This window comes from Amphibalanus amphitrite, unplaced genomic scaffold (assembly GCF_019059575.1).
Source record: "Amphibalanus amphitrite isolate SeventyFive unplaced genomic scaffold, NRLGWU_Aamphi_draft 000052F_arrow, whole genome shotgun sequence".
NCBI classification, from domain to species: domain Eukaryota; kingdom Metazoa; phylum Arthropoda; class Thecostraca; order Balanomorpha; family Balanidae; genus Amphibalanus; species Amphibalanus amphitrite.
The window spans coordinates 468,457-492,039 of NW_024881548.1; the positions used below are offsets into that span (position 1 = coordinate 468,457).

Below are 23,583 nucleotides of genomic sequence, written 5' to 3' on the forward strand. Positions count from 1 at the left end.
TGTCTCAAATAGCCCCACTGTCTCAAATAGCCCCACTTTACGGTATATCTCAATGCGAGATGGCAGATCGGCAGCCTCGCTCGCCGGTGCTTGGGGACAGGATGGGACCGAGCGACCGGCTCCTCAGGCTCCCCAGATCCGAGGCCAGCCGCTGTTGAAGGCACAGTCCGTCACCCAGGGACCAGGGATTAGCGAGGCCCCGGTCAACAATGCCGGGTGACGGGAACTCTCCCGGCATAACATTCCCATAAATCGCCGGTAAACACCCGCGCTTCGCTGGAGGCGCTTTCGCTTCAAACACTTTACCCGACACTGTGTCCCGAGGAAAGCATGCCAAGTGAATTAAGTGCGTTGAAGAAAGCATTCATTATGCTTTAAGGCAGAACTAAGTTGGCGCTAACCATCACTTGGACAAAGGCATTAACGCCCGAGCACGTACTGGGAGAAAGGGAAACAATGGTGAGCGGGGAGAGCATATCGGCGGCCCGAAAACCGTGCCCCAGAGGCGAGAGAGCGAGCACCAGCACGTTCCGAGTACCTGTATGCCCCTAAACCGTCAAGGACTAGGCTGAGACCGAAACAACCTTTATTTTTCAGGAGGGATAATTCATAATTTAGGAAGGGCATTCTTATGCCTAATTTTATTGCCATCACACTCCAGATCAACCGTCTTTGCTATTGAAGCACCTACAGACCAGTAATGGCTGTTGGTGCCATAGTTAATTAACGACGCACACTGCACAGGTTAACACCAATGATTGATTGGGAAATAAACAGTGCAGATTCAATGTGAGAAATGAAGGAGTATGTTTACAACAAGTCTTCTACGGTAGGAAGCATCTAAACTTTTCAAAAGCAACTGTGGGGTCGGCATAGTTCAGTCATACCGGGATTTTAAATTCACCATTGTCAACGAATTCCTATCGAATTTTACCCGGTGCTAGAATGACTAATTCTGTTATGCAGCTGGTTCTTGGAAACTAGTCAGCGATTCGCCGTAACTGACCGAACTGATCGTCTGTTGACGGCACCTAGACGGGTGGACATCAATAACCAGACCACGAAACAATGCAACGGCACGACAAAAATATACAGAAACCGGTGGTATCACCGGACCGGCGGCCATAATTTCGGCCGTACGGCACAAAAATACACCAACAATGCGTAATAAACGTCTAATGCAACCAAAGCTCCGTAATAAGGCCCTTGAAACGGAGACAAGACGGACGTGCTCCAGACAGAGCTAGGAAAAATGCACAGTCCCAGACGCTGCAGGCTGCCGATCGCTCGGAGCTCTAGGTGTGACTCACCTTCCTTCAGTTTGGACTCTTCCGCTGCCTGACCGTTGGGGAAGATGGTCTTCACGAAAATGCCCATGTCTCCTTTGGGCGAGTCGCGGCCTCCAACCACGCTGAAGCCGAGGCTCTTCTTGCCGCGGCCCTTCTCGAAGACCACCATCATAATGTTGAGGTAGAGCGACTTGGGCCGGCGCGGCAGGGTGCAGAGCGCGCCGCCGGCCGCCGGGTGCGAGTGCAGCCGCGCCGCCGCCGCGTGCGCGCCGCCCTCGCCGCGGTGGCGCCGCCGGTGCCGCGCCTCGCTGAACGTCTGCGAGTAGTGCGGCGCTCTCGACGAGCTGACTGTGTCGGTGGCGCCGCCGCCGCCGCTGCCGTCCGCCACCAGGGCGCCGGTGGTGCTGACGATTGTCACGTACTTCTGGCTGGCAGACGGCGGCGGCCCGGTGGGTGTCTGAGGCGGCGAGCCGGGCGTCTGGGGTGTCTGGACCGGCGCGCCGGCGCCGGGCCGCGCCTCGCGCGCGATCACCACATCCACCTCTGGCGGGGTGTCGCGCAGAATGGCACACGCCTCCTCCAGAGAGACACCCCGCAGTCGGTTACCGTTCACGTTCAACACCTCATCTCCGATCCTGAGGCGACCGTCCCTGTAGCAGAGGAGTCAATCAGATCACACACAGCCATGGGTAGCATGAGTCACGGAGGACACAAACTGCCCTGTCATCAGAGAGAGGTCGACGAACCGCGAATTCCCTGCACAGCGTGCGATGGCGCAGTCAAGCGGCACCGCGAAAATCGAGTCATCTTGACACGATCCTCTGCACGCAATAAATTACTGCGATAAATTACTACAACTCAGGTCATCGTACACGGCAAACGACGGCCGTTTCCGCGTGAGCGGGTGCGTTCATGCCACACTCATCATCACTGCGATATGAGTGATATAGAGACTGAATTAGCCACACTCTACAGCGCATCTCTCCCGTCCCAGTCCGTTCGTACCTGTCTGCCAGTGAGCCGGGCTCGATGTTGGCGATATAGTATCCGCTGGCCGTGTGCTCGGTGTTCCGTCGGCCGGTGATGCCCACACCAAGCTCCTCGCCGTCCTGACGTACCAGCCGCAGCAGTTTAAACTGCCGGTTGGTGATCGAGGCCAGGTTGGGCGGCAGTGAGATGGGAGGCGCCGGGCTGTACTCGGACGAGCGGCGGCCGCGCCGGGAGGAGTCCGGCGAGCCACCGCGGCGCCGCGCAGCCTCCGGGAAGTCGTGCGAGGCGATCCTCCGCGCCACCTCGCTGCGGTCGACGGAAGCCGAACGCAGGTGTCGGCGCACCAGCGGGTCGGGCGCCGGGTCACAGCCGGACGGCGGCGTCAGGACGGGCACGGGCAGGCAGCGGCCGGCGCCGCGCTGCTGCCGCGCCAGGAACCCTGGGCTGTACGGGTCCTCCGTGTCCACCCGGCAGCGACCGTCCGGCACCGGCCAGAACGCGTGCCGGGAGCGCGGCGCGCGGCGCAGCATCTTCTCCTCGTCGCAGAGGTTTTTGTCGGGCTCCGGCTTTCCCTCGCTGGAGGCTCCCGAGTCGGTGCGCGCCGAGGCCACGCTGCCCGTCTCCGAACTGTGCGTTGAGCCGCTGTCTGAGTGTTCGGCCAGGATGCCGCTGTCGCTGTCACAGTCGGCGCGAGTCTTAGTCACCGCATCGGCCGGCTGCTGGCTGCGGAACGACAGGTTCAGCTGCGCCACCGACAGGCTGCGCGTCTTGCCGGCGGAGGCCGTCTGTCGGCCGCGCGGCCGCCGCCGTGTCCGCTCCAGGGTGCTGACGTAGAGACCAGCGTCGGCCGACGGCGGTCCGCTCTCCTCAGGCAGCGCCGAGAGGCCGGCCAGGGCGCCCACCGGCGCTGCCGCCGCCGCCACGGCAGCCGCCCGCTCGGCCGCCCGCTCTGCTGACAGCAGGTTGATGTGGTCACAGCTGATGGTACGGGCGGGAGCAGCGCGGGCCGCCTGGCGTCGCAGGTCCACCCCGTCACTGGGGTCCTCGGCCGGTACGTAGGTTGCCAGCTGGGACGTGGAGCTGCTGCGATACAGCGGCCGGACGCACTCCGCCTCGCTGGTCGGCTCCACGACGCTGCACACCTCCCGGCGGCCGTCGCCGCGGCCGCGCAGGAACAGGCTCTTCAGAGACTCGACCCGGTCCAGCCGGCTGCGGTCGCCGGTGGAGCGGTTCGCGTCGCCGCCCGACGGCTGTTTCTTCTTGCGCGGTCCGGTGTGCGGCAGGGAATGTGAGAGCCGCTCCTTGGAGTCACTCCTGCGCAGCTGGTGCCACTTGTGGCCCACCTTGCGGCTCCAGGTGGAGAAGCCTGCGGCACAGAGGGCGGGGGTTAATCATGACGGTGGTATCGAATGTGAGAAGCGGCGGCTGGTCCGATTGCTCGGCGCTGTTGGTAGTGGTTTTAGTCAGCACGATTGTCGGTTTCCGGCTTGTTAGGTGCGGCTTGTTTCGATCACGCCCGCGGTGCGAGCAGTGCCCTAAATTGGCCACAGCGGTACTCATCATCTCAAGAAGAACGAGCGGCAAACTGAAAGATCGTGTTCGCCTCACCGCTATTGGATCAGACGCTCGTGAGCGATCTGTCCGGCGATTAACCTTCAGGTGTTATTGCCGTCAGCGAGTCAGACAGGCCGTCGGATCTTTTTGCACTGCCGATATAGGATCTGGATCATCACGTGAGGCGTGCACGGGCGCGACCGCCGCCTTATGCAACGGCCGCACCTCCTATGAAAACTGACACCATTGCCGGGGTGGCAACGCGCCGACGCCCGACCAAACGACCGGCAAGGCGACCCATGGCGGCCGCGGCCTTCTCCGTCTTTGTTTGGCGAAACAGGTCAGGGGGCGCGGGTCGGTCGGCCGGTCAGATTCCTGGCGCGACTCCGCCCGGTTCGCGTGCAGGCCTGCCGGCCGCCCCCGCCGGCCGGCCTGTGCCGTGAGCTGAGTCATACGTGAGTCGAGTCGTGAGCGCCGGCCTGTGAAGGGCACTACTCAGGTGCGGCCGCGGCCCAGGCGCCGGCTCCGGCTGCGGACCCTCCCGAAGTGCGCGGCGCGACACCTGCCACCCCCAGCCCGCCGTGCGGGGTTGGCCAGTCCCCGTGTCATGCTACACCGCGCCGTGCGCGACCCCGCTGTCAGTCCGGGGTTACCGCGCGCCCCCACCGCTGCCCCAGGTCACCGCGCACCGCCGTATGGAGCGGCACGAACGACCGTCACGAGATAGGCCGACACCATCAGCTGTTTGCTCTCCAAACACACAGGCTACCTCGCGCAGTTCGCCGATTTGCGACTAAGCGCGAAACGAAAACAGCCTAAGCGCGTACTTGTCAGAAAGTCAGACAAACAACTACTGATACCAGCGTTCCAGCTTTAAGGGCAACGACTACAAAATATTTTGCGATCTTTGGTAAACAAAAATGACGGCTGGAAAGCAGCCATTATCATATCAAGAGCCGTAAGCATGCAATTATAAACACATGCACACATCGGCACAGTCATCCTTTAATCAGCAACAACACAATCATCGCATGATCGGCATTGACCATATAAAAACATACCACCGGCAGCCGCCGGTTATCGGCAGCTGCGTCACTGCATTCACCGGCACGCCCGTCGCGTCTCCCGTCAACTCACTCTTTTTGGCGGCGTCCAGTGAGGTTTCGTGGGCGGAAGGACTGGACGGCGGGACGAAGCCAGCCAGCGGGCCGGGGCCGGGCGGCGCCGGGCCCAGCGGCAGCGCGTGCGGCGGTCCCGTGCTGGAGTCGGCAGCGCGCAGTGGCGACAGGCTCACCAGGCGCGGCCCGGCCGGGTCGCGGCGCCGGAAAAACTTCATCGTCGCCGGCTACTGGACGAGCTGTAACGAGGAGAAACGACGCGTCACTGCCGTATCTCTGCACACGGGCGGACGTTCAGAGGGATTAGCGCGACTCGGCGGCGTCAGAAACTTTCCAACGGAGACGCCACACAGCAGATCATGTAGTCCATTTATGGTATCGGTGTTGCGTTTCCAAAAGAAATGTGTGCCATGGGTCTCTCGAAGGCCTTAAACATGCCACCTCAGGGCGTGATCGGGCAGTTTTTCACGCGTTCGGAGCGTCACCAATCATCTATCTCTGATTTCATCACTGCGGAGAGGTCCATCCCTCCCGTCCCGCCCGCCCTCCACCCTGAAGCGGACGTCATTGCCAGCCGGTGCCGGGCGGGGCAGAGACCGGAGGCCCGGCAGACGTCACCGATCAGTGCGTGCGGGGCCTCTGGCCGGCGGCGCGTGCGGGCCGTGCGCCACGCCCGCCGCCCCCTGACAGGTGCGCCGTACACGCCACCGCCTCCCCGCTCATCTGAGGCGCACGGCAAAAACGCCCTCTCCGTGCCCAATTCGTGGGTCGTCACCTTGACCGGGCACTACCATGTTAATTATATAATACAACTTGATCAGCTTTTTCGGTGTTCCGGGCGGGCACGACAGTGAGTTTGCAGCTACCTGCAGCGCCGTTTTGGGTGTCGGTCGGAGCGGCGAACCACAGAGCCGGGTCGTAGAGTCCGGGCCGAGGGGACTGCGATGTACCGTCTACGGCGCTCCGTCGGGCGTAGAAGGCACGTCCGGTGCGGCGGGAGGGAGCGGCGGCGGCCCAGAGCCGGTCCCGTGCGCTGTCCGCCGGCCGGAATCAGCTAATGGACCACTTCCCGTCGGCGGTGCGCCGTGGAGCGGCCGGCGGCACAGGTGACTGCCGGCGGACCGGCGAGGGGTAGAGGGGGAGACATGGGAACCGTCTCCGGGCCGCGGGGAGCCGCCGGGATGACCACTAACGACCGCGTGCAGCACCGCCAGCGGCGCCGGCGCCAGCCGTGAGCAGCGTCATGAGGCGAGCCAGCTCGCATTACTGCGAACGGCGTCGGCATCACGACGGAGCCGGCCGGGCGGAACCCGACTCCAGCTGGCATGTAAACAACTGGACGGATGAGCGCGCCAGCACAAATGGACAATTTCGGCGGCGGCGCGCGGCGTCACCCGGCGCCGGGCGATGATGGGCGGCGCCGCGCGCCCGCGTGACGCCGTTCTGCTCCGCTGCCGCCGCCGCCGCGCCGGCGAGGAGACGGCGGCGGCGGCCGGACGTGCGCGGTGGTGGCGAGACAATCACCGGCGCCGGGGGAGTGAGCGCGCCGCGACCGAGGGACCGAGGGACGGCCGGGCCGCGTCAACAGCGTCGCGGAGGACAAACAAACAGGTTCGCCAGCCTCACACGGCCGCGATGGCAGCGGCGAGGGCAGCCGGGGCGAACAACCGTCACACATGGGTGGGTGGCAGGTTTGAGACGTGTCTGAACCGTCGCAATTCGCTATCAGATTAGAAGGACATGTAGCGGTTTGTCATCGGTGCATGAACATGTTTTTCGTGTATCTCAAAATGTGAATAATGCTCAACTCACGCGTGGACATTGGTATATAAATCACACCATCTGCATCGTGATTCAGGTTCCGCAAGAAGCAAAGGTCACAATGCACGTCCTGTTAGATCGTCCCGACATGTTGACCCGTCAGATGGCTGTGCCTCTCCGCTCATCGACCGTCTTATCCCGCGTTTGAAGGTTTGCTGTCACGCCCGGATGTCCATTTTCCAATTCCATCCACTTCCTGTTTTATTTCCACACAGTCTTTCAAAGCCCACTGTCCATTCAGCTGTCAGACCTATAAACGTTCCCTCGGCTGGGCCCCTATAAGCAAGAGTAGGCGATATCAGTGGTGAAATGTCACGGTCGGACATTGACTCACCGTCTGTCACGGCTGGTTTCAAGACTAAAAGTGACGCTCAATCACAACCATCTGCACGATAAGCGACCACAGAGCTTTGAGCAGCCCAATACCAGCAATCGCTGCAACATACCGTCCCGGAAAGCCAGGCATGGAATTGAAAATCTAATGATGTAGGTATGGAAACCTAATGATCCAGTCAAGGATGCTGCGCTTAGCAAACAATCGTCATCCCGGTCATCCCATCCCGGTTTCCTATCAGCGGCATAAATAACTAGCCGCTGGCATCCTCAATAAACCGATCTCGCGCACTCTGAACGTCGCCACCCAGTCCGCTGACTGGCGAAGGTCGCAGCCCACAGACTAACGGGTCCTCTCAAACTTCGAGTCAGGGTAGATGATGCAAGATCAGCCGTGCCATAATCCATTCAGTCGGCCTGAAGAGCGACACGTCCAGTTTGTTGACACAGATGGAGCTCAATGAGAGGCTCCATACAGCAGGGACGACGGTAAAGCCGGTGACGAGCTAACAATAGCCCGGCGAGCGACGTGCCACCCCAGGACGAATTAATGTTTCACTGCAGAGCTACATGAGATCCGCGAGATCTTTGGACGGTTTGCAAAGCCGGTCGGAGGCAAATTCCACGTAAAACAAATTGTTATGCAGTTAACAACTCAAGATAAGGACGACAAGAGCTCTCGAGATTTCCAAGACAGCAAGGGCAGGGAGATAGATGATAAGACCAAGGACACATAAACGTGCTCCAGGGCTTTTGATCATCATCATTAACTTGACGCCATAGCCAAACATCCCACAAATGACACTAAATAACTATGATGAAATCAATCGTTACCCGAGATAACAAATGTCCCGGCAAAATGTTCTTGCCAAACCAATCTGATTCCAGCACGATTGTCTCAGCACCTTTCCCACAAACTGTCGCCACTTGTGTCGCAAGGCGCGACAGTCGGAATGGCCCAAATTAATCACCGCTCCAGCGCCCCATTAAGCGCACCTCACGGTGAGTCGGTGACACACAGTTCGTGCTGTAGTACAAACCTTCTCCGGTAGTCCAATCCCAGTCGCCGCTCGCAATGACCGGTCACCGCACTCTAATCACCACGGGGTGCATCAAGCCGCACTGGGACGCCTTTCACTGGCACTCGGAAGTCCCCTGGAGCACGTCCACTCGCTGTGCGCGCGTGCTCGCCCCAGGTCACGTCCACGACGTTCACGGTGTCAACACACGGCGTATTATCACTCGTCACTCGTCACCCATCGCTCGTCACAGTCAATCCCCGCGAGCCGCGCGCACCATCCGTTCGCCACGGAGCCACCGCAATGAATGACGACTCGCCGCGGCGTGGCGGGCGGCGGCGGCGGCGGCGGGCGGCGCTCCTATCGGCCGCTCTGACGTTCGAGCCAGCTGTCACCATGTACGGAGAACGGTGAATACTGGTGGTCCCCGTGAGCCTGCCGTGACGCACTCCACCACATCCTGCGGTGCACGTTCACTGCCCGAATCCGCACGCCATCCGGCCGACAGCCGGGGCACAGGAGCGACTTAATCCGCGGCGAATACGCCCATTGTGTCACGGATGACGCCAGACCGAGCGCCAAATGTGGTCACGGAATGCCACTGTTTGCTGAAAGTGAACAGTGGGGACACGTCCGAACGACAAGACCGGAGGCAGAAAACAGCGCCGCAGGTCGTGCCAAAACAGCGGGCGGTTACAACGAAATCGGCACACAATGCAACAAAGATCGGAATGCCAACGGTGGAAACGGCGTAATTGGGGTTCCTTTGTGACGGAAACGTCAGATAAGAGGCACACTGAGTGCTTCCTATCAACAAACCAGACCAGCTTGCAGCTTAAAAACACCTCACACTATCGTAAACATAGCATACGTGACTTCTGTTCGTTGGCACCGGGAGAGCACAGGAAACCTGGACAAACATTTGCGCAAAGCTGCCAATATACTGCAATCTTAAGCCGCTGCACCTGTTGCTACATTGCCCAGGTGTGTGCTGCGTCGCTCCATCGGCGGAGCGTTTCGCGACGTTGCACCTCCGTCCATGACCGTGCCTGCTATCGCAGCGCCTGCGGCGTTGCGGCGCGCCGTCGCTGCCGTTCGGCTGTTTGCGTCGGGCCAACACGGCTGCGTCGGCACGTCTGCCAACCGTGTTTGTCCGCCAACCGGCGCACCACGCCGGCGCCGATCATCGCCTCGCTATCAGCGGAGAAAGCTGCACGGCCGCGCCGGCCGCCGCTCGGCACGCCGGCCTGTCTCCGTGCATGGCCAGTCGCCGACGTGCCCTGCGTCACAGTGAGATCCATCCGACGTGTCGAGGAGTCCCTGTCCTCGATACGCCGACACCGAACTGGCGGAGGACGCGCCATAACGGCCTCAGAGGGCTGCGCAGTGCGCAGGACGCCTGCCGAGTCTCCCTTTCACGGAAGACCGCCGGCATGCAGCGCACGTCCCGAGCTACCGCCGCTAAAAAGCCTGCTCACTAACGAACTGCGCCAAAGCCCTAACGAGCGCGATGGTCTCTGCTGTGCGCTGTCCAGCGCTGCAACTGTTGGCGGATGATAAACAACGCCCCGCGGCGGCGGACGGTGCCGGGCGCAGCCGCGGCTCACCGCTCAGCCACCCGTGACCAGAGATCCGATCCGGCACCGCCGCCGCCTTTCAGTACCTGTTCAACCAGCTCGCACCGCGGGGTGGCATGCCTGACATAGCGCGGAGGCACCCGACCGCGCCAGAGAGACCCGGCCGAGGCGTCAGAGCCGGCACACCGACCGGCAGCGTGTCACGACGTCCGTCACATTATGTAACGACACCCTGTCGTCATGGGACCGTCACGTTACATCAGGATGACAGAAATGACACGGGTCACTGAATTGCATCAGTCGCTCGACCGCAGATTATCGGCTGTGTCAGTGTGACACTCGGCCTCGTCATGTATATGATCAAGCTGGCTCACCACATAGTCCAAGTTCGCTGAATGTCGCTCGGAACGGAGCTGGGCTCGGTACTAGCGCGAATGCGTGCTGGAAAATGAAAATAAACACACGCAATAACACTGAGCTGACTAGACCTGCCCAGTGCCCAGTCCCGCACAGACACGAATCATGACGAGCTGAGTCGGCTTGCTCTTGATTGAACACTTGACACTATTATTTTTTCATGTTCAAATCAAAGTGTCTGTAGCTACCCCGCTTGGAGTTTAGGTTGCAGAAAGTTAAACCCAACTAACTGGCAAATGGCATGCAGTCAGTTTATCACAACTCAAAGTTTAAAGCTCAGACAACGCCCCCGCGGCTCGGGCGGCGAGAGTTTTGTTTGATCGATGGCTTCGGCTATCAATCCGTCTGTCTGTCCGTCTGTCTCTGTCTGGGCTGCCCGACTGTCGGCTGACGCTGGCACAGCTGACGCAGCCGCCCGCCCCCGATCTGCCAACGCCGCAGGACCCGGCAGTCCGCGCCGGCCAACCGGTGTGAAAGTGGCGAGTCCTGTCCGGCGCCGGTGCGATTGTCCGGTCCGATATATACGGCGGCCGGTGGCGCTCGGTCCGCCTCTGTAAGCAGGCCAGTCAGTCGGCAGGGCGGGCCGCCGGGCGCGACGCTGCCGGTTTGGACGGCGGCGGCACGAGCCGGCCACATTCCTTCCGACTGCCACCGGCTCACTCTCTCTCTCCGGTGACCCGGTCATGAGAGACCGGCGGCCCCGGCGGACCAGTCTGCAGTCCAGCCGTGACCCACTCGGCCTCTGCGGCCTGACCTGCAGGAGCTGTCTCGCCGGCACGCAGGACCAGGTGATCCGAGGCGCCGGCAGAGAGTGTGCGCGGTTGAGCCACTTGACCCGGTTGAAACCACCGCCGGTCCTTGGCGGTACTCTCCCGCGAGTCTAAAACGGCGCTCATTTGGGCTCAAGAGAGACATTTGCACCTGACCTCGTGTGCAGTTGGAGGCCAACCAGTTTCACCCTGCGCCATGAATCTGCAGCCCAGCCTTCTCTAAGTGGACTTCGCTTTATGCATTGCCACACCTTACACCCACACCTGAGTCACATGTCGTAAGATGCATACCAGTGAGCTGAGCACACCTGAACCCACAGCCAAGTCGTGCTGCTCCCTCTGCTGTCTGTGTCACCACCGATGGTGGCGGCCGATGGAGCTCCGTGCAGTGTTGCAGACCCACCGACCCACCCCACACAACATGGAGCCATTAGCGGCTCTGACCGATCACCCGATCTGCCAGAGAACACCGGCGGCAGTCGCGGCTCTCCCGATGGTGGTTATCCATCAGGAGCCAGATCCGGCCCACCTGACTGGGGACCCGGATACCCGCGGCGCCCCATCGGCACAGTCCCAGCTCTCGGTGGGGGACAGCACAGTAGCTCGTCGACGAGGAACACGAAAGCTCCCAGACACTGAGCTCCAGCAATGGCGAGTGGCGGCTGGTCCCTCGATTAGACTATATGAAATCACTCCTTGGTAAAACCAAGAAGTCAGGTAGCTCGCATTCCAAGAGTGGGTTTATAACATGATTTCCTTTCGAGCCAGCTACATCGTGACAAATAAGAGATTGTATCGTAGCATTTCCAGTGGTTGAGGTCTTTCAGTTCCAATTTACACGAAACCAAGTCACGGAAAACGATTCATGCTGCTCAATTCTACGAAAAGCATTGTATCGCGTCAATATCTAATACGTGACAATCACGCGTCAATGCAACATGTGAATTTCACAACCATCGCCTCCATAGAAAGGCAGGCATTAAATCGTACACGTCACAGAGGAGTATTACATGAACAACTTCGCTGCACGTCAAGCGCTGGTCAATGGTTTCGCCGAATGAACTCGTTCATGGACATAAAATGATGAAGAAAAAGGACGGCAATGGTGTGTGCTAACAATAAAAACACGTTATGGTAAATGCATGAGTCCCGGAACCAGTTGGCCAGGCCGAGTCGGTAGGTATGTGACCAGTCGTATCACCAATGGGACCGGCGGCAGTCGGGAGGGCATGAAGAGAAAGCTGCTCAGGATGGATGCAGCTCCGGCATAGTGCCCTGACGTGTTGCTCAATGCTTTTAGTGCCGGGAGTGATCCAGAGAACGACAAAACATAGTCAAAGCGGAAGGGCATCCGTCCAGGCGCAGCAGCAGCTGGAGGAAACGTTACCAAAGTGCATCAGTTGTGGCTACTCATCCACGTGTGCATACTTTGGCCTGGAATCCGGAAATCCAGTCATCCATTTAGTAAGTCGGCTAATAAACCTGTGTGCGGGTACCGACAATACCATTAATTCTGAAAAGGATCGCAATTTGTCTTCCACTTCAGGAAATCGCGAATCTCCCCAATTATGTCATATTTCTTCTACTTTTGACAAATGATTATAATACCCACGGGAATGTCGGACGTTCCTCCTAATTTGACGATCTTCCGCCGAACGTGAAATGAGCAAATCAGACTATTTCTGTCACAAAGAACACAGACAAGTTTGCGGCGATCAGGGCCACGGAAAGGGCAAACTGATTGGACGGCGAATGCACAAAATGTAAAAATTGTAAATAGGTAACAAGTACTCGAGCAGTGGCTAATAAGACAATATGTGATATCGAATATGCCTACACTGAAAACTTTTTTACCATTTCCTGAAGGGTAAACCCGCCATAGCATGGTAGCTTGACACACAGACGTTTTTTACCACCTTCCAGATGGTAAATTTTACTCTTTCATGAAGAGTAAACTCGCCAGGGAGGGGTAACATGACACACAGACGTTTTTTACCATCTTCTGAATGGTAAACTCTTTTGATTTACTCTTGTCTAGAGTGTAACATTTTTTGGGTTACACTCTTTGAAAGGGTAAATCTTTAACGGAACCCTTTTTTAGGGAGTAATGCATCATCTACTCTGTGCTTTACCCTCCTACAGAGAGTATATTCTTATGGCCTACCCTTTGTCACATGGTAATGTTTACTCTTTCCTTTAGTGTAAACCCCCCAGAGGATGGTAACAGACCCACAGACGCTTCCTTCAGAAGCTTCACGAAGCTTCTGTTAACCGGAGCTCACCAACTAAAAAAAATGCTTCAAGAGCAATAATGTAGGTATATTTGGCTTCCGTACAAACAATACGAGGGGCACACCAACCATGAACATTGTGAGACTCTTCACTTATTCATACAAATTTATACAAAGCGTTCAGCAATGCACAAGCGGTAAATAAACACCACGATACAACTTGAATGCAATTTGAATATGAATACAAGACATTCAGCGCCCTCATATTGGATTAGGCAGAGCGCACAATATTTGAAGCGAGCGACGGCGTTCCTGGGTGGTCGCCCGTCTGCGTGAGATAATGCGACTGGATCACTACAGTGCAAGGCTTTTTCAAAGTCACCAACAAAATGCATAAACTTGTAGCATCACAACAAAATTAATGTACGTACTCACAACACTAGGCCACGTGGCCATGCACGGGGTCCTGTTAACCAGGTCAAATTAGCACCACTCAACGGCACGCAATGCTCTAGCACATCGGTACTTACAATAAAATGTCCACAGAGGCTCTATAGGCGATGAACAACACACAAGCACAATCACCAACGGCCACGCCGCGCGGCACCGACACTGCTCACATCCGCTCTCGGAGACCAACGGCCGAAAACTGACAGATGCGCGCGGCCTTCAAACCGCAAACGGCCGATCTCGTTTCTGATTGGCTGATTGTTTCCATTTCAAATATCATCTTCACGAGGGTAAACAAGATCCACGCATGAAACGACTATCTGTACCCGAGTCACGATACCCAGGAGGAAAGAGTTTTCGTGATGTTCTTGATCGCGAGAGTAATATTGATATTTACATGGTAATAATACTCTTCGCTGGCGAATAAGTTCATATTAACCACGTACCGTTACTATGCACATAATGGTAGCAGCGAGTTACCCTTTCAATATACTATTATCTTGCGGGTTTGATGAAAATGAACTCTCCAGGAGGTAGTAAAAAAGTTTTGAGTGTAAATTGGTGTAACAACTTAGAACTGCTGAGGTTCAATGGAAGTGCATGGCTGCACTCAATCATCCACAACACGTGTAAACGGCACGGATCGTTTGCTGAAACCACAAAAATCCCGCTATACAAACGTGTCGTCCCAGCTCGGTTCGGCGGTGACGAACGAGGCGAGTGCCCCCACCCGCCCCAGCGGCGCAGTGCAGAATAGCACGGCTTGTGCACACACACATACAGCGACCGCAGCGTCCGGGAAGAGGCCGATTTGGCTGCTCGCCGGCGCACAGGGAGCACTATGGGAGCGCCCCGGGGCACAGAGGCCGCGCCGGAGACGGCAGGCACCGCCCGCGCGACGATCTACGCCGCAGCGCGCCGGAAGTGCCGCCACTCTCACCCGCACTGTGCTCGGGAGCTGCCGACGATCTTCCTAACTTCCTCACTTCCTGACATGCCGACCGCACCGCCCACACGACGCGCCGGTGCGTCGCTGGATGTGAGGGAGGGGGAGGCGGGGAGGGGACTACGAGATACACTACGCGCTCGATTCTCTGCAGGCTCGGCTGACGGCCGGTCTGGCTCGACGGACACGCCGCGCGTGTGTTTATCAGAGTGTCGGCCGGCCGGTCCGTCCGTCCCGGCGTCCTCTCAGCGTCGGTCATAAACAGGCCAGAGACCGGCGGGCCCGACCGACGCCGGCATCGAGCTGGTACGGCTGGAAACACTGCTGATGACACTGGTGACACACTGGCGACGTGGCACCACCGATAACACGGAAACACTCGTCAGAGCGAGCCGCATCGTTTTAGTGGCATCAAAGACGAGGCTTCAACAAATCAGGAATCTCGCCAGCACCTACGGCACCCGACGGCCGAAGCCCGGCACCGTTCTCACTTCTGTAACTGAGATTATGCTTCATGACAGCGGCCACCGAGTCGGTGACGACCCAGAGACGCTGATGAAATCGATGATTAATTACCACCAGTAGCTGGATACGGTCGTGTCACTCAACGCTCCCTGCACAGCCGCCAGCCATGTAATACACCATCTCAGAGATACCGCCTGACAGAGGTTCGTCCCGACAGCAGCCGCAGAAAACCGACTATAACAGCACCAAGCAGATCCATTTGCAAACATTCTCCAGACATTTAAAATATCTGGAAGCCCTCAGACGCCTCACATCTGAAGCGATGAGTCACCACTGCGTCCCAAGAGACAGCAACCGCTAGAGAGCGCTTACTGCGCACTGGATAGGGAACAGCAATGGCACACACGGCCAGGAGAGGAGAGCAAACAGCCACCAAGGCCGGCCAAATCACCTGCTTGTTTATTGAGACTAATGCACGCACCGAGTGACACGAGCCATGGCCAGCTGGGGACCGGGACGCCGGCGGGCCTGGCACGCTCGGACCATATCGGGGGACCGTCGGGACCACAGAGACCGCCGGACCAAACCCGAGCTTTCGGTCGCCGCGCCGTGCCGGGCGGTGCCGGGCCGGGCGGTCAGACAGATTAGGGCAGCCCCACTGATAACACGCTACTGGGATACGCTCCGCAGGTGCGATCCAGAACAGAGAGCATAAATAATGCATGTCAGGGTCGCGTGCGCTATGAGCCTGCACCGGGCCGTGCACGCTGTGATTAGACCGGCTCAAAGTGAAGGTTTCTGCACTGATCCGCGGAGCTATTCACAGACGTTTAGCCTCTTGGCTTCACTGAGCAAAGGTATCGCATTGCCGAAACCATGCGTCAGCGGAGCAGCGCCATGGTTCAGGGAGCGCAACTAAACGCTTCAGTTGGCGCTGCGAATGTCGAAAATTGATGGGAAAACGGAACACAAGCTATGCATTCGGCTTGATGCCCCGGAAGACTTTGGGTCATTTGCAAGAAATTAGGTCACGAACAAGGCCACAAGACATTCAATCAACTGTCAGGTTCTTGGTGCACAACAGGAATTCTATTCTTGAGCTAAGGCACAATGCATATTGACCAAATCTGATTTTCCTTTCTTTTGTGTAAGCGTCTGTGGTTCGTAGTTGCGCTGGTCTGCAACACTCCTCATTACCGCGTGATACTATACAATGAAACGTCTTGAAGACGTTATTGAAGAACTTCCTGGGAGTCGAGACCATCAATTAGCAGTACCCAAATTGTGATTAAATAGGCTCATCTGCAGCTCACTGCTGTGGTCCTTCGCGCCGCAGGTGGTCCTCAGTGGTCTCTCAGTGGTCTGCCGGTAGTCCGCCGGTGATCCCCGCACAAGATCCATCTCCTAACCACCCCCAAGCAGCCCCCGTCCAATTACCACCACCGACCCACGGCGCGGCGGCCTTCAACAAAACGTGTGCGGAAGTCATCTCAGCGCTGCTCCCAGTCCACCGCACGCAGCGGCGAGCGGCCAGGGGCGAACCAACCCCGGCGGAGCTCGAGGAAACTCCTCCACCCGACCGGGCGCAGCGAACGACCTCCATTGTTTAGAGAAATGGAGCGGGACACAGTGCCGGTCCCACGGTAGTCGGGAGACTGGCGGTGCTCCAGCCCTCAGCGTCACGTCTTTTGTGGTCCGCTCGAGTCACGCGGACGGCACGGCAGCCGAGGATGGGGAGGAACTGAGAGCCTGCCGCCAGAATCAGTAATAGGGCCCACCTATTGTCGATTAGGGGCTCGAAGGTCAGTGAGCGGCCGGCAGCAGGCACGAGGAAGGAGGGGAGGGGCAGGGGGGGGGGGGGGGCGCGAAGACGGTAGAGACGTGTGTCTGTGGAAGAGGAGAGGGGAAACACGACCCGAGGCAGAGGGGAGGAGGCTGACCCGAGATAAGGCACGCGCAGTAAACAGAGGGAGGGAGGGGTGGTGGGACAGGCCGGGGAAGAAGCAAACACCACGTGGTCGAACAGTCCGAGACGCGCGCTCAGAGGCGACGGACGGCGACGGACGGTGTGACGAGTGGGGATTGAGTGACAGGCTGCGAAAAATGACCCCACCCCCCCGGCCCCTCACTACAACCTTCAGTCCTTAACACCATCGAGACACTCGTCGTCGGCCCGTTTTGTTATCGATCATGATATGAACGATAACACGATTTGGGTGCAGACGGCCAACAACAGCCAACTCTGTGTAACAGATCAGAGGAGCGAACGGTATGAGAAGCCCTAATGGAAATTTATCGGTCGTAAGTGAGCTCCATTAGATTTGATTACATTCATTAGAAGAGATTTGAACCAATTACGCATAGCTGCACTTCGGCCGTATGTAAAGCTATAGCGGACAGACACGGAGGCGGCGGCTGCCGCTTGCCAGTGATGATTGGTAACTTGACACACTAGCGATAGGCTGGCGCCGCGGCACACGCTTACTATGTAATCGGCGGTACATACACTCACTGCCCACGGTCCCCGCAACATGAACCAAAGGATGTGGCCGCTAGTTGTCACATGACACGTTCCAGGCGACTAACACCACGGGTACTCACATCCTTTGACTCAGCTGGGCGTCGCGTCATATATGCACATTGCACACCAATACACTATCTTACATCACTGAGTAAGCATCGGGGGCTTCCCGGTGCAATGTAAGCAACTGTCCCGTCGTCCGGTGACTCGACTAACGGGCAGCTGCAGCGGAATATAACATGTCACAAATCTCAACCTAAAAGGAAACGTCGGCTGGCAATCACACATGACACATTTTGGCCCGGCAAGTTGACACAATCACTGACAAATGCTGACCCATGAACTCCACCTGATCGCGTGATGAGACCACTGGCAGCAACCCTCTAAAACTAACCCTCTTCGTCAAGTGATATGGTCACCGACGCCTCTAACCCCAGCCTCTCCAGTCACGAGACACGACCACTGACACCTCTGACAGGTGTTCGTCTCGCCCCGTCCGGTCCTGTCCGGTCCGATTCTATCACAGACGCCTCCCAATTACCACCGGTCCAGGACGACGCCATGGACCGGCTCTCCTGCGGTCATAACGGACAGACTCGAACCGTATCGCTCATCGCCTCTATAAATGAGCCGTTTTTCTTTCCTGCCGTCCGGTCCGGCCGCCCGGACGCCGGAAACGACTTGACGGTGTGACAGGCGGCCGTTTGATGAGCACCTGTCGCTGGCCGTCGTAGCCGCGCCATCCTCGCCGCCGCTGTAATGTTGAGGACGAGAACGGTAGCGAAGACCATCCGAGGCGCGACGATGGACCGGGTGGCCGACACACGACAGGCACGACGAAAACAAACCGCCGAAAAACCACGAGAACGGACCACAGGTCACGCATGGACAACGCGACACGGTCCGCCGAGCGGATCCACCGGCATTCGACCGACTACCGAGCCTTCGATTAACCCCCAGCCGCAGCTAGACCAGCCGTGCTGGGACACCGACTCGGTGGTTACACAGAAAAATAGCCAGGATCTCGACGACACGTCTCGGGGAAGGCCATTGTTTGTCAAAGTCGTGAGTCTCGTCATGAATACACGGACACGAGAGGATGATGGGCCCATTCTTCCATACGATCATCACCGTTATGTTATCTCTCCACCGATGCGGCGTCGTCTAGTCCTGACCTGGCGTTGACCCGATCCGACACGATCCCACCCGTGTGGATCACGGTCACGCCTCTGGCTGGCGACCTACCAAGGCGCAAGATCGAGCACTGTCGAGAGAGACAAAAGCCAAGGCTAATGACTGACCTCACCGCCCGTGTCATTCCTAATTCTATTTGGCTCCGTCCATCTATCACCTAAATCTACCAGTAAAACGCCTTTTGGGGCGACCAACGGAGCGAGCGAGGGGTGGGCCTTGCACGTACGAAATTGCGAGGGGGTACCTCCAACCAACTGGTGCACTGCACCCTACTAACCGGTCCCTACTCCCTAACCATGTGTCAACTTTCAGCATAATCGGTTCAGCCGTTCTCGAGATCTGGAATCGACCCCTGCATGTGCGCACGTGCAGCAGCACCCCCAACTGTGGCACATGTTCAAGGATATGCATTGCCTAGTGGGTGCCTACCTACATGCCAACTTTCAGCGCAATCGGCCCAGTATGTTACCGAGATATTATAATTGTTACAAAACTGACCTCTTCGTTTTTCACGTGGCAGGTGCATAATGGGTCACCCACATGCATCGAGAATAGTTCAATACTTGTTAGAAGGAATGAAGCTACCCTACAAAAGTTAGAAGGAATGAAGCTACCCTACAAAAATTACCGCATGTAAATCAGTCAAGTGGTTTCTGAGATATAAGTCTCGCAAAAGCATGACCACGGCCGGCCGCTCATACTCAGAATTCAGAAATTTCCCGAAAGACTACGCTCGCTTCGCTCGCTCCGTAATGAGTTTGGGGGGACGTCCCCCTTCCATTCTGAGAGTGGGGGGGACGCGTCCCCCCCGTCCCCCCCGGTGGCGGCGCCCATGGGTACTTCCAAGGGGCTTGTGCAAAGCACCCTTCTAACCGGTCGCTACCGGTGTGCCAAATTTGAACGCAATCGGCCCAGCCGTTCCTGAGATCTGGAAGCGGCATTCTGCACGTGCGCACGTGCAAACGGGGTCCAAAATGACTTTTGCACGGCACCCTACTAACTGGTCCCCAACCGTGTACCAAATTTGAGCGCAATCGGCCCAGCCGTTCTCGAGATCTGGAAACGCCCCCTGCACGTGCGCACGTGCAGTAGCACCCTAACCGCAACACATGGGAATGCATTGCCTGGTGGGTGCCTACCTGTATGCCAAGTTTCAGCGAAATCGCCCCAGTAATTACCTAGTTACTGAAATGGGAACAAATTTGGCACCTCTTATTGTTGTATTTTGCACGTGCACTGGGGGTGACCCACATGCTTCGAGAGTATCCTATTTTGGGTAGAAGGGATGCTGCTACCCTATAAAATTTACCGCAAGTCAATCGCCCAAGCGGCTGCTGAGATATGAGCCTCTCAAAATCACTACTTTTGCAAAACAGCTTGAACACCCTTGACTTTTCACGTGGCACGTGCCACGACGGTCACTGAGATGTATCAAAAGTAGTCAATTACGGGGTAGAAGGGATGGGGCTACCCAACAAAAAAGACCGCAGGCCAATCGGTCCAGCGGTTGCTGAGATATAAGCCTCTCAAAAGCGTTACAGGCCAGGCCGGGCCGGGCCGGGCCGCTCATACTGAGTGTAGATGCAGATGGCCCCCGGCCACTGCTCGCGCCACCATCGCCCGCATCTGCTCCCTGCCACCCCTCGGTCACCTGGCCACCTCAGAGACTTGGCCGTGGACAGATCTGTATTGGACCGCTCTGGATCCCGTCTTCGATCATTTGATTGTTACTGCAAACACATCCACACAATACGAGCTCGAGTCAAATACCAGTTGGCACGATGCAAAATGGGTCACAACACAGCTCGGGGTCCAAGAACTCTGTTTAACATTCTACAAGTAAATAAATCAAGCAATACACAGCAGACGTTGAGGTATCGAAATTCAAAGCAAAGATAGACAATGAGCATCTTTAGTGATAACATACCGGCTTATCCAGTCTCTGGCGCGCTGCCAAACGACCATGGCGACCGAACTCACGAGGCCACCAGGGCAGCCTCCACAAACAAGCTCCACAGCTTGTCCTCCCCGAATCGGGGGCAACCGAGCCACTGTCCCGGAGAATCGAACATATCAGCTCATATAAACCGGTTTTCACATTAAAGTTATACAACAAAACAAATATTCATCACATAAATTCAACTGAGTAGTTACCATATTAGATTCAGCAGTTACAAACCTCTAGAACCTCACTCACCGGTACCAAAATCCGGAGCACCCGCAACACATCCGCCTCCAATCATGGCGGGGAACGAAAAGACCGCCTTCCGCGCAGTCGGACTCGACATCAGAACCGGTCACGTGACTGCCAGCGCGGCATTCGAAATTCCGGAAAACACAATATCCGCTTACAACCAGCACAATCGGTGCCCTACGAGATAGTACAAATATTCCAATGATATTTCAAAAGCAATTAATTAACAACGCCATCTAATTAATGAAAACACGCGCACTATATCCCTACGCACAAGCGTTCAGCGGCCCGCCGCTCCAACGCGCACTTCGGCTCCTAGAGCCGCCGGTTTTATCGGGAAACGAGCACGAAGGATATGTGAAACGGGTCGGAAGACGGACAAGCTGCAGGAAAGGATAGGATAGGACGGGCGCCATCTACACTCCCCCCTTCGAATGACTGAGGCATTCGAAGCACAGGAGCGCCCGTCAAGCTGACAGCCTCTACAAACCTGACGATCCGTCCACGAAAAAAAAAAATATTTATATATATATATCTACCACCACACAACACTGAACCGATGAGCGTCCCGCTCACACTCTACCTATCCTACCTTACCGAGCCTGATCAGCCCTGTGGCTGACGGCAGCCTATTTCTAGACGGCACCTTACTTCTAACTTACTCTAGATCGGAGTCGGACCTCACCACTACCATCTTGTGTATTGGGCGCAGATACACAGAGGTGCTAGTCTTAACGAGAGCCTTTCTCACCTTGCCATCTCGGCTGGGAAGAACCTCCTGTACCTTCCCCATCTGCCACTGGCCTCGCTGCACATTCTCGTCTACTAGCAAGACTACATCCCCAGGCTCCAGGTTGCGAGACTCCTGCGTCCACCTCTGCCGAGACTGCAGTGAGAGCAGGTACTCGCTCCTCCAGCGAGTCCAAAATTGCTGCGCCAAGTACTGGACATGACGCCAACGGCGTCGGGAGAACGAGTCGGCCTCTCGAAACTCGCCTGGAATCGGCCCAGGACGGCCCCTCAGGAACAGCAAGTGTCCCGGAGTCAGGGGTTCCACATCGCCATCAGCGGTAGACACGTAAGTCAGAGGGCGGTCATTCATAATGGACTCTATCTCACAGAAGAGGGTCTGCAACGACTCATCGTCCACCCGCTGCTGCGTCGGCATGGACCTCCAAATCTTTCTGAACGTCCTGATTTGCCTCTCCACTCCACCGGAAAAGTGAGAGGCAGTTGGAGGGTTGAACCTCCAGTCGATACCCCTCTGAAGAGCAGCACGCTGGAGATCACGGCTGCTTACGTCCCTCAGCGCTTCTCGGAGCTCTCGATCAGCGCCAGTCATGTTGGTACCCATATCACTCCGCACCTGACGGATCTGCCCCCGGCGGGCACTGATACGTCGGACGGCGTTGATGAGGGAATCGGTGCGGAGAGAATCTAAAACCTCTATATGAACACCGCGCGTGACAACACAGATACACATCAGACCGTACCTTTTCTTCTCCCCCCGTCCAGCCTTAACTAAAATCGGACCAAATACATCTAACAAGACGGAAGAGAACGCTGGCGTGTCACCGGACACGCGCTCCTCCGGCAGGTCTGCCATCAGCTGCCGCTGAGGACGGGCATTGACCTTCCGGCACACGACACAGTTTCGGATCAGCCTCCGGACCTCCGGTCCGGCACCCAGAACCCAAAACCTCTCACGCAGCCTCCAGAAGGTATGGAGTCTGCCCTCGTGACCCACCTCAGCGTGAGCCTCCCTTATCACTAACCTAGTCACATGATGCCGCCTGGGCAGGATCACCGGGTGCTTGGCACTCACGGAGATACAGTCGGACCGCTCTAGCCTACCGCCCACCAGCAGCAGATCATCACTCAGTATAGGGCGTAGCTTCGCCAGCGGACTGTTCCGCCTGACGCTGACTGGACCATCGTCACACACACCGCTCGGGTACTCTGGCAGATCTCGCTGGACTCGGCGCAAGATCGCCAGCTCGGCGCCGCGTAGGTCTGACACCGTCAGAGAAGTCCGGACGGGCACTTCCCGGCGCCGCAGCCCTCGCCGTCTCGCCAAGCACCGTCTTCGGAACTCACCGCTCCGAAGAACATCGATGAACCGACGGTACCAAGCCACCGCTCGCTTAAGTCTAAAATAGGAAGAAAAATGCTGAATCAGCACGTCACACGGCTGAGCCGAATCAGCTCCGACCGCTGTCAGGGCGACCGGCACCGACTTCACCTCACTCGCCGGCAGGGCGGACGGAACAGCAGGCTCCACCGGCCAGCAGTCGACGTCCCCCGCGAGAAAATCGGGCCCGCTCAACCAGGGTCCCAAGTCGGTCGGCGCACAGCCCCGAGAACCCACATCCGCTGGGTTCGCGTCCGTCGGCACGTATGACCACTCGCTTACCTCTGAGCCATCATGAATGTAAGCGAGCCTGTTAGCCACGAAAGTTTTGAATCGCGTCGTGCGATTCCGGATACAACTCAGGACTATCATGCTGTCAGTCCACATATGAACAGTATCAAATCGGGTGCCCAACTCCCTCTGCAGTACTTTCCTCACTCTCACCGCCAACACAGCGGCGGCCAACTCCAAGCGCGGAACTGACACAAACCTGATAGGGTTCACCAGCGATTTCCCCATCAGAAACGCCACAAACCGCTCCGTTTTACCCTCAGATGAGCGCA

General features: G+C 57.3%; 2 protein-coding genes across 3 annotated transcripts in view; both read right to left on the reverse strand.

Moving 5' to 3' along the window:
* The window catches only part of LOC122377906, a 59,385-nt gene that overhangs the window by 8,336 nt on the left and 27,466 nt on the right, over positions 1–23,583 (reverse strand). Inside the window, exons 1-4 of one of the 2 annotated variants that reach the window (XM_043358494.1) lie at positions 8,146–8,380; positions 4,971–5,190; positions 2,295–3,645; positions 1,311–1,939 (exon numbers count right to left, since the gene is read on the reverse strand). In XM_043358494.1, the coding sequence (XP_043214429.1) occupies positions 1,311–1,939; positions 2,295–3,645; positions 4,971–5,169 (2,179 nt within the window). In that variant the 5' untranslated portion in view covers positions 5,170–5,190; positions 8,146–8,380. Of the gene's footprint in view, positions 1–1,310; positions 1,940–2,294; positions 3,646–4,970; positions 5,191–8,145; positions 8,381–23,583 lie in introns of those variants that run through there. The other variant, XM_043358493.1, reaches the window with a different exon arrangement.
* LOC122377863 overlaps positions 20,274–23,583 on the reverse strand; it is a 38,019-nt gene continuing 34,709 nt past the window's right edge. The window contains exons 3-4 of the mRNA XM_043358378.1: positions 20,623–20,746; positions 20,274–20,425 (exon numbers count right to left, since the gene is read on the reverse strand). Coding sequence (XP_043214313.1) covers positions 20,356–20,425; positions 20,623–20,746 — 194 coding nt within the window. The 3' untranslated portion in view covers positions 20,274–20,355. The remainder of the gene's footprint in view (positions 20,426–20,622; positions 20,747–23,583) is intronic.